The 12,172-nt window shown below is 37.3% G+C and overlaps 1 protein-coding gene across 2 annotated transcripts in view; it reads right to left on the minus strand.

The window, feature by feature from the left end:
- shank3a (SH3 and multiple ankyrin repeat domains 3a) overlaps positions 1-12,172 on the minus strand; it is a 329,586-nt gene that overhangs the window by 173,979 nt on the left and 143,435 nt on the right. The window contains exon 1 of one of the 2 annotated variants that reach the window (XM_084408789.1): positions 9,423-9,622. The exons of the other annotated variant lie outside the window; for it this stretch is intronic. Within the exon in view, the coding sequence (XP_084264915.1) occupies positions 9,423-9,512 (90 nt within the window). The 5' untranslated portion in view covers positions 9,513-9,622. Of the gene's footprint in view, positions 1-9,422; positions 9,623-12,172 lie in introns of those variants that run through there. 2 annotated transcript variants of the gene reach the window in all.

Consider the following 12,172-nt stretch of genomic DNA (forward strand, 5'->3'; position numbering starts at 1 on the left):
CGAATATATGTTGCCCTTGTAGATTTTCAAACGTGGCACTTTGTGTTCAGTTACAGTACAAAACACATTAAGGGGACACTGACACAGAGCTTGTTTTTTGTGGTTCAAAAAGACGAGACGCAGTTTAGTTGAATAATAAATAAAAAAAAACGCATGGGTTTTTAAAAGTAGAATTTCTTAACTTGAGCACCACGTTGGAAAATGGACAAACACGTTCGTCTAGTGCGTCTACATTCAAATACAATGGAAAAGTAGCTCAGTGGAATGAGTTTGGTGTGAACAGCCCCTATAAGAGCAAATTATGAGAGTATTTGTCCTTCACACAGATTTGAAAAAATATAAGGATGAGTAAACGACAGATTTTGTGGGTGAACTACCCCTTTAAGAGCTCCAGAACAGCAGCTTGAGCCAAAACAACAGATACTGTGAGACTGCATGACTTCTGAAGCAGAAACACTTAAACACATGTAGCTAAAACTCACACAATAAACTTAAACTGCTACTACTGCTGATTAAACTAATGCCATTGAAAGCTCTTACACTATCAGCGGTGTTTTCATGTCCATCTTGGTGAGGGACAGGTGCGTGTATGCAGGTTCAACTACAAGAAAAAACTAAGAAAGAATGATTTGAAGTGGCATTCTGACCTCAACGGCTGGATAGCGGGTGGTTTTCGCTTTTTCTACTCTCAGCATATTGTTAGATATCCCCAGCGCTCTGCCACAGCACACAACATACTGCTGCTGAAAGCCTGCTGACCAACTAACTGACCACTGAGAGACACACGCTCTGGATGACCACGCCAGCCCCTCGCACACACACACCTGTTACTCAACGTGCAACTAACAAAAATGGCGTAGGATTTACACATGGCTAGTAAATTTCACATATAATTACAAAGAATGGTCCAAGTCAACACATTTAACACATTGAATTAAATGTGAAATTTTGAAGTAGAAAGACTGAAATAGTATTTTCTTGTAAAAAAAAAACACTCCAATAATCTCGTTTTATTTACAACTTCGAAAAATAGTTTTCACATATGCTTTTATAGATACATTTTTCAAAAGAGGGTTTTCACTGTGATGCCATAGAAAAACCTTTACAATGTATGCCACCTATTTACATTCACATTTATGCATTTTGTAGATTTTGCATTTTGTATATACACACTGTATACACTATATATATTGCAAACATTTGATCAGTTCATGCATTCTCTGGGAATCAACCCCATGAAATTGAAATTGCTAGCAGCCTGCTCTTCTGTTTGAGCAACAAGAATGCTTAAACTATTACCATAATACAACCTGTACCTTTTTATTCATAACTGGTCATGGAGAGCTTGCATGCTCCACTTAATATTCAGTAATAGTATTGACTGAGCATGGTGAACTTAATATTCAGTGATATTATTGATTTGACTGTACTGACACTATATCGAATGAGAACAACATTTGAACTGAATTGAGCTGGATGATGATGACATGGTTTTCTGCAGATCTGCTTTATAGCTGATTCGACCTTGTTTCATAATTGAGGAAATTTGCAACATCGACACTGTTATTGAACTGAACTGAATCAACACTGAACTGACTCAAGCTGAATAATGACACTATTGTCTTCTGCAGAGCTGCTCATAGCTGAATTGAACTCATTTCATAATTGAACTTCACTCAGTTATTGATCTGAACTGAATCAACACTGAACTGACTTGATCTAAACAATGACTCTATTGTCTTTTTAGAGCTGCTCTACAGCAGAATTGAATTATGTTTGCATCGATTCTGTTATTTTCCTGTTTATCCCTGTAAAGCTGTTTTGAAACAATCAGTATTGTATAAAGAGCTATATAAATAAAGGTGACTTGATCATGTGATTTAAAAAAAGCAACATGGGAGGTCAAAACCCCACCGATGACATGGCAATTCGGTTACGTATGGCTCAAAACACTGGCTCTTGTGTTTGTTAAATTGCCTGCATTAAAGGTGAAGTGACAAACAGGTGTGTGATGACTGGAAATCCACAGGTTTATGGCGTTACAGCAATGAAACAAGGACTGTGTAAACAGGGTCTGTTTAAACTCTCAGTCGTGGCATTGATGTGATATATCATGAATATGAAGCTATTCACTGCAGTCATAAAGCTGAGCGCAGTCAGTCCACATACTGCTGACTTGAGCATTCAGTATACACAAACACATGAATATTGTGTGTGTGTGTGTGTGTGTGTGTGTGTGTAAAGGAACGCGAGGAATGCCTTCCATCATCAGATCACGGACAGACCAACAGAAAGAGAAAAGCTTGAGTCAGCACTGCCATCCATGTGCCTCCGACAGCCCCGACCAGCGAAGCATGGCACAGCCCAAAATACACCACACACTCCCACAATACATCCGCCTTTGCTCAAAATATATCCAAAAAAATCCCATAAAACTCCCTACACTTCTTATAACAAACATCATCTTACCCAATATATACCCAACACAGTCCATAACATTCCTTACATCTCCCACAATATAGACTGTACTTTACCATATACATATTGAACACTGTCCATCATACAGTATTTCCTGTTTCCCATTATATACACTTCGCCATGCCCAATACATAGACTACTGTTCAAAATGGGGGTTAGTAAGTTTTTTTTTAAAGAAATTAGTTATTCAGCAAGGATGCATTAAATTGCTTAAATTATGGTTTTCTGAACTTTATATTCATTGATTAAAGAAACATTAAACAGAAATATATCTGAATAGAAAACAATTTTAATACGCAATAATATTTCACGATATTACTGTTTTATTGTATGTTTTAATCGAATAAATGTAGCCTTGGTGAGCATGATTGACTTTACATGCATTAAAAAACATAAAAAAAATCTAACTGACCCCAAACTTTTGAACAGTAGTGTACCCAAAATTGTCCATAAAATTCCAAACTCCTATAATATATAGTATTTCATCTTGCCCAACATCCAACACTATCCATAACATATTGAGCACTCCATAAACACAAATATTTTACTTATCAATGTGAAAGATGCTTCTAAATCACAAAATTCAGAACACACTTTGATAATATGGACAAAGATATTAATATCTAAAATCCTTACAATTCCCATGATATTCCATTGTTTATATCCAACACTAACCATAATATTCCCAAAATGTGCTTAGTGTTTATCCAACACAACCCAGTTCCTTATATTTGCTATTGTAAATAAATTATACTTTCCCAATATTATAGGCTATCTATCATTACTCGTAATGAAACACAAAGGCACCCCATAATATTCATTATGCATACATATGGATATGTTATCAAGATAAAATATCTAATAAATGACTTCCCACAGTATTCATACTCATAAATCTATAATGACCCATGTCACATAATCTATCCAACAGAACCACCCCATTTGCTTTCCATAATTTAAATCGATATATACATATATATATATATATATATATATATATATATATATATATATATATCCACCACTATCCACAATATTCTACACATTCCCTATAATAAACTCATTTTACTCATGATACAGATAATGTGACGTTAAATGTAACCATCATTGTGTAACATATAAAACGGGGTTAACATCATCATCCATTAATATCAGTACCCATAATACACCTGATCATATTATTCACCACATTACTCAGAAAATACAATATGTAGTTTGGATATACGCGTCTGCTAAGTGAATGTGAACACTCTTAAAACAGCCCATGATAATCCCCAAATGTACCCCAAATCCTTTAATATAGCCTGCAGAATTCATAATATATCCAACAATGGAGAGACAGCACATTATAGCATTGTCTATAACATACTGTAACCCATTACTAATTGTAAATTATTCAGCATTAGCATAACATGCCCATCAATACTCATAAAGCACCCATCACTGCCGGCACATTCCATAACAATCCGCCCCAAATCTGCTAACACATCTGGTAGTGTCTTCCCATGAGGCATTTAGCACTGCTCATAATGCTTGTCATTTGGACTAATGGCACGCATAACGAAACCGACTAGTGGCACACTAGTGTTATTTTGACATGTAAATGGCATATTTGATGTCCGTTATACTGACCGAGAGATTGGCAGGCCGGTGGTGAGTTGTCAGTTCCCCATCCCACAGGGAGTTAGTGTTGAGTTATTGCTCCGCTTTCCAGCAGAGCGTCTCACTTCACGCCTGACAGACGGCTCCTTGAGAGATCCATTTGTCTTAATGGAACTTCAGGAGCGAGTCTTCTTGGTAACAAAAAATGGTGACAAACTTACAATCTCTCTCTCAGACTCCATATAATCTGTCTCTCTGTCCACAGGTGAGAAGAAGAGTAGTTCAAGCTCTCATAGGTGCAGTTTATGGATGAACAACTGGCCCATTAAGCTCTGACTGGTGCACTGAGAAAGAAAGATGGTGCTCTTATGTACTGGTTTGAGTCAATTCAATAAGCAACTACATGGCTGATGTTTAAAGGGATAGTTCACCTGAAAAATCAGTCATCATTTACTCACCCTCAACCTCTATTTCCACCGTTTTCCATACAACAGGGGCTGAAGCTTTCAAACTTCAAAAAAAGACCATACAAATATTATAAAACTAGACCGTTTGTACACTGTTTTCAAAGTCTTTTGACGGCCTATGATAACATTTTGTGAAACACAGGCCGAAACAACATGGTGAACAAGCAAGTTGCTAATGCATAAATAACTGCTGTATCTCCAGGTTACTCTCAACACAGCCTACATGACCTTCATTTACAGTAGTGAGGCTTACACATCAATTCTTGCAATCTAAAAGACGTATGATATGATGTATTTGTGGCTGAAGATATACAAGCAGCCATAAGGGGAGGGAAATATGCTGTATGTTTTGGTCGTTTGATTTTAGGCAGCAGTATGCACTCTCTTTAAGAATGCATCAAGGACTATCATATACACCCTGCCTGCTGTTTTGATATCATATTAACAACATTAGATAATGATTCCAGCTATGTGAATATTACATTTGCATGGTGCATCAAAAGTGATTCATGTCGCGGATACATGTCGTGCCCACTGGGCCATATTCATTTGTTTCACAAAATGGACCGACATATGAGAAGAAGTTTCCGTAGCTCAAGGTTGCTTTAGATTGTACATTACAATACATTTACACACCCGCACTCATTACAATCACATAAGCACTCATATAGTCACATTATCCAAAATACATGTTAAATAGATATGTTTTTAGCTGAGTCTTGAATGTAGCCACAGATGAGATATTACGAAGTGTAAGGGGTAGTGAATTCCATAATTTAGGAGCATTAACACTAAATGACCTTCCTCCTAGAGTAGACAACCGGAAACGAGGGATGGACAATAAACCAAGTTCAGCTGATCTAAGGGACTGGGCAGGGCGGTATGAGGCGTCTGAGGACCCTGGACTGTTACTTACACAATCATCATTCTAAAGACTTTGGTGATCTCAGAAAAAGCAATTATGAAAATTACTCTCAGCATGAGACTGTATTGAACATAATGTGGAAGTATGGTGCCTCCTGTCTTAAACAATTGCCAAACAGCAACAATAGAACCTGCTATTATGTGCACTGAATGTTTAGTACTGCAATTATTTATCTGTAATTTGTTATTTAATATATGAATATTTTCCCTTAAACACTGTCAGATGTATCCTGGATGTCTCTTAATTTGACTGAGGTTGTGTAAAGATGAATGGCTGCTTTATAGACTAACTGTTGTGCATATATCAGTGTGCAAGAGTGTACGAGTCATTCTAAACTACTCCTGACTAAATAAAGCTGAGTGTGTGTGAGTTATGAGCAGCTGATGTGTAAGTACTCTGTGGCTTTCACTGGATCTCGCTCTGGTTTAATTAGGTCGTGTAATGGTCAGCCTCAGGGCAGGGCCGATAAAAGAGTCCTGGGACAGTTCCGTAGATGGGACGCAATTCACAGCTTTATGCTCTCTCTCCAATCTCACATGCATGGTACTGAAAATGCATTCTAAAATAATCATCAGAATATTCACCATGAACCTCTAACTTTAACATGTACCCTCTCTTGAAGACCTGACATTCATTTCAAAAACCTCCCTTATAAATAAATAAGTAGGCATTTAGCAGATGATTTCATTAAAGCTGGTGTATAACCGGGTCAGTTCTCCTGAAGTAACCTGAGTTTAAGTGTCTAGCTCAAGGGCTCAATTCTGGCCCAGCAACCTTTCAGTATTAACCAGAAGAACATGATTACACTACCATAAGAACACAGGAAAACAATCAAAAACTCAAAACAGGTTTAGGTCAATGATCAAAACTAATCAGACAAACTACGGTACACCACAGAGGAATGTATAGAACATCAGTGGATGAGGTCACAGCTGGCAGATATGGAGTAAGCTAGTTCATGCTCTGTTAGTTTTAACTCATGCTCTTGTGCGGAGTAGATTACTGTGCTTGTTAACACATTAAGACATGTATGCATGTATATAGACACATATTACTCTACAGCTTGGAAAAAAGTGGTGTATTAAAACAAGGAGAGCTCAGTTGTTTTTCTATGACAGCAACGAGATTGAAAAGAGAACAAATTGAGACTTTTGCTAAAATCAACTGCTTCTCAAATTAAACACCCTAGAGCTTGCAATGCCAACTAAACTCTCCATGATTTTAGTTCTTTAAATCTTTATAAACTGCCAACATATCAAAAGTTACATTACGATTTGTTTAGAACATAAATAAATTTAAATAAATAAATGAATACTAACATTTAGCCAGGATGCATTAAATTGATCAACAACAGATATAGTAAAAACCTTTATAAATTATAATGCTATAAAATATTTCTATTTCAAACAAATTTTAACTTTTTATTCATCAAGGAATCCTGAAAAAAAAAACTGTTATAGGCATAGAATCAATAATCATGTATACTCTCATAGTTTCTACAAAAATTGTTTTCAAGATTGATAATAAAAAGATACGTTTTTGAGCACCAAATCAGATCAGCAGTTTAGAATGATTTCTGAAGGATCATGTGACACTGAAGAAAGGAGTAATGATGCTGAAAATTCAACTTTGCCATCACTAGAATACAATACATTTTAAAACATTTAAATAGAAAAGTTTGTTTTTTAATTGTAATATTTTATGTGTTTTACTGTATTTTTGACCAAATAAATGCTGCCTTTGTGAGCATGAGAGACTTTTTCAAAACAATAAAAAATTTGTAGTATGAATATATATATATATTTTTTTTTTACACACACACAGTATATATAAAATGCTTTCCAAATGTGTTTTTAGAGAACCAATCAATTGCAGTACATCTGTTTTTTAATGTAGTCAACACTGTGATCCAATCATCCAAATATGAGTTGTAAAGTCTATTGTATAACAAGAGTGAGAAGAAGGCCACATCCACCTCATGTGCTCTCACTAGTGCCTAAAATGCAGAGAGTCTCCCAAATATTGGAGTATTGTTTTCCCAAACTTGTCATCCCTGTGACTGACTACACCTCCACATTCTGTCTGATCGTGCCGGAGCAAACGGCTGCCACCCAGAGCCCTCGTTAAATCTCCCATCAGTCACTTAACAGGATCAAGAGATTACGCATCACAGCCAGTGTCATCTCCGTCAAGACCACGGATCAGCATGCTGTCAAATCCATGCACAGGTACCACACATATCGGCCAAGGCATTCAAAGGAGGAGCAAGAAAGCGTGAAAACAGCAGAGAATGGGGGAATACACTGAAAACACTTGCTGTGGTAAACATCAATGCTTGAATTGTTCTTGTTCACACCTTAAACACTCACACTCTTTTATCAGCATGTGTTCAGTGTAGCGTAGAATGTCAAAGCAGCAGTGGAGCTCGAGTGTGAGACTGTGTGTGTGTGTGTGCAGATTGCTGGAACTTCATCTGAAGAAAGACATGGATGGTCTTTGACTCCAAGGCTCAACAGTAAGGAAGCAGCCTTTGTGAGTTTAAGGCCTGTTGACATAAATTGTCCTATATTGTGTTCATTGATAATATACACCAAGGTTTTTCATGCAAACATTTGGATTTGTGATATATCTGAACCAAATGTATTTGTACTAGGGATGCACTATCATCAATAAATCATTTACAGTAAATTCTGGTCGTAAGGTGTACTGTATCTTTCAACATACCTTTCGATGTTCATGCATGTTTTTTCGTGCTATGACTATTACAGTGGAAGAAAAGACATGGCTTGAACTGAGGCGCTACAGTGATCTGTCACATCAAACGCAATTTTTTGTTTGAATAATGAATAAGGAATGATAAAATGGACAGAATTTGAAAGCTGAGACTTTGTTTCTTATCAGAAGTAACAAACATAAAGCTCTTTGCGATTATTGGATGGTAGGCATGCCACAAATAATGTTTGACAACCCTGGCTTGAACTACGGCTGATAGGGTAAAATACAGCCTGTTTTAATGTCACTATTGTTTTAAACTGTTAATATGTTATTGACGCGTTAACTTCGACAGCCCTGAATTCAACACAAGAGAGATTTTCTTCACACACAGTATGAGTTGCAGTATGACACGTTTTTACGACCCCTTTTGACTTACAGGATATAATCGGCCCTGTTTTTTAATTGCTTTTATCGGCTGATAACAATTATTTGCAGATACATCGGTGCATCCCTACTAATTATTTAATATTAAAATATACTTCTTTAAATAATCATTTTAAAAAATAAAATATAAAAAAATAAAATAAATCTTAAATGCTTTTGACATCACTACATTATAAATTTACAAAATTATATTTGCTAAAGATTACATTTATATATATATATATATATAAAAAAACGACTGACACCAACAATTTATATCAGCCAAAAAGCAATATGGTACCGATATATCGGTATATTTAGATCTGTTGAACAAATCTGGTGAGAAATGACAAATTGGTACCAATGTTGGAGCAGCAAATATATTTAAATGAAGTAGTATATTATAACGGAATTGGATTTGTTAACATTCTCATAGACAAGCACAGATTAAGATGTCAACATTGCAAGGATGAGTTCAAATAGGTTTAAAATTATGAACCAGCAGTTATATTTCACACTGTGTGCATGAATTTAGTCCTATCTCAAGTTATAGCACAGCTTTTAATGTAATAAAATCTTACCGTTAAATAAACAATGACAGCATAAAAAAAAAGCCTGAACTTGAGCCTGTGGCCAGTTCTGTTTGTCCCTGTAACAAACTGTCTCACACATTCAAAGGGAAGTTACTCTGCTATAAAGCCACATACACAGTCTGATGGAATGCACTGCAACAAACACACACACACGCTCTTGCACAAGACAGACGAGGAGAGACAGACACATAGAGAAGTGTCAGAGAGAGAACGGGATACCTTACTGTTGATTTTGGACTTCTTGGTGTCTTTGCGCGGCTTCCTGTTCCTCCGCTCTCTGCCGTCTCTCCGTCCAAGCGCTCCCCCCATCTCCTCTCATCACACACTCATCCGCCACACGCCCTCTCACCTATCGCCCTGTCTTCTCCTCCTCGTCCTCTCTCTCTCTCTCTCTCTCCACACACTCACGTCTCGCCGGAGTCCTGCCCGCTCACACTCTCTCACATGCGCGCACACACGCTAGCGTCCGGTGTGTGATGAAGGGGTGATTTTGCTGGATGCAGAGACGGGGAGGGAGAGGGAGGGAGAGAGGGAGGAGAAAAGGAGGAAGAGGGGGATATGTGGCGGTAGTTTTGAGGAAGGGAGGGGAAGACGATTTGGGGTTGAGCCAGTAAGGAAAAAGCTCACACTTACTCATTCACACCCATTCGTTCACAGTGACAATGTGTCCCATAGACAGCAGTATTGAAACGGCTCCCCATTCTGACAACACAGACAGGCTACAAACACTATGCAGCCGACTGCAGCATGCTCATTGACCAGAACAGATACGACTGCGACTACATTAAGCTCCGCCTCCTGCTTGATGTGATTGGTTGGAGCCAAACCAGAGTGGTATGCTTTTCTCTCTCTCTCTTTGATGTCTGATGAGGGACTTGTGGTTGGTTGATTAAGTGTTTGTGTATTAGACTGCTTGGAAACAGTACTGATAGACCGATATATCGGCCAGAATGTCTACATGCAACAGAAAGCCCTGATGGTGCACTAATGGATGTGAATGTGCAAGATGCATTTTAAAGTTGGCATGAAACAGAAGTTTCATTGTGACATATATGACATATGTGCGAGTCGGGGGTCGGGGTGGGAAGGGATGGAGAAGAGAAGAGAAGAGAAGAGAAGAGAAGAGAAGAGAAGAGAAGAGAAGAGAAGAGAAGAGAAGAGAAGAGAAGAGAAGAGAAGAGAAGAGAAGAGAAGAGAAGAGAAGAGAAGAGAGAGAGGAGAGGAGAGGAGAGGAGAGGAGAGGAGAGGAGAGGAGAGGAGAGGAGAGGAGAGGAGAGGAGAGGAGAGGAGGAGTAATGCCATTGCATGAGAGAGAGGTTATTTTAAACATTAGAAAAAATAATGATGTGCACAGATAAATAATTTAAAATAAATACTGCAATATTCCATAAAAAATAAGAATTGACAGTTTTGATTTGATGATGTCTTTTATGGGTGCAGAAATAGACATTCGGTTTGAAATTGGATTTTCAAAAGCACATCTAAACCAGCCTGTCCGAAATTCTCCTTATCAATGGCTCATGACTGAATATCATGACTGAATATCATGACTGAATATGACCAAATGACCAAACTGCACTTTCGCAAACACATTCTAGGTGCTCAAATTGTATGAAAGGTGCTCAAATTGGATGATATTTGGCCATTTCGAGATTATTGGTCTATTACCAAAATGGGTTTCCTTCCCATCAAGTAATTTGTATGCTCTACCAACAGAATTGTCAATGGATAATATATCATTTCAAACAAACACAGCCATAATAGTAATAATAATAATATTTATAATCATTAATATGAACTGTATTAATGTTGATTTAAATAATTTGAATCCATCATGGCCCTCTGGTTGAGAACCACTGCTGCAGTGAAATTTGTAATATAACTAGGCCTACATTATTTAGTAATATAATGTGCATGGCAGCAAAGAAAGAAAGAAAGAAAGAAAGAAAGAAAGAAAGAAAGAAAGAAAGAAAGAAAGAAAGAAAGAAAGAAAGAAAGAAAGAAAGAAAGAAAGAAAGAAAGAAAGAAAGGAAGGAGGAGGAAGGAAGAAAGGAAGAAAGGAAGGAAGGAAGGAAGGAAGGAAGGAAGGAAGGAAGGAAGGAAGGAAGGAAGGAAGGAAGGCGAATAGATATTTGCCATTCAAATAACGAAGCATGCTAGACACAGTAGTCCAGACCACTGCAGTGGTAACAATTTGTACTAATATAATGAATTCATACAGGCATTTGCTGCAGTCTGCATTAAAGGTGTGTTTATAGAAGAGGAAGGCAAACAGAGCCCAAACACAGACAGAAAGACACACACACACACACACACACACACACACACACACACACACACACTAGGTGTGGCAGTTTTGTTCTCTCTCAGTGGTTTTAAAAGGTCTGTAATTTCAATCAAACATTGTATAAATATGCTTCAAGTCTTCTATTATAATTATGAACATACAAGTGTTCACAGGACACTACTGAAACAAACTATAACTTAAAACAAGTCTTGTTTCCTTAAGTTCGTTACTTTGTGTTTCACAGACGTATCTTGTCATTTCAATTCTGTTTGAATCGAACATGTCTGTGTAAATAACAAATTACCTTCTTTTTGCGGTTAACTCGGCCATCCTCTGATAAATCTAATCCTGCCTAGATAGAAATGTCTGTCGTTTCACAACCTCATCTATTCTGTTGAATCCTGTAATGAAAGCTAAGTTTCTCATTGTGTGCAAATCTTCTGACTGCCTGGTGCACCTTCATTGTGAATTTAAACCTCACTGACAAAACATACAATTTGGTGGTTTACACACGGCTGGCATCCCATCTGACATGAAAATTAAATCAATAAGAAGAGTCAAAAACTGCATCCAACCATCAGACACTTACATTTTAGAGAAAAACCACTTGAATCAGTACATGAATTGACAGGCATCCAATGTCAATAATTATGACTCAAACAGAGCACAGTGATTCTAAACT

The sequence above is a fragment of the Rutilus rutilus genome, assembly GCF_951802725.1.
Source record: "Rutilus rutilus genome assembly, chromosome: 5".
Taxonomy (NCBI): Eukaryota; Metazoa; Chordata; class Actinopteri; order Cypriniformes; family Leuciscidae; genus Rutilus; species Rutilus rutilus.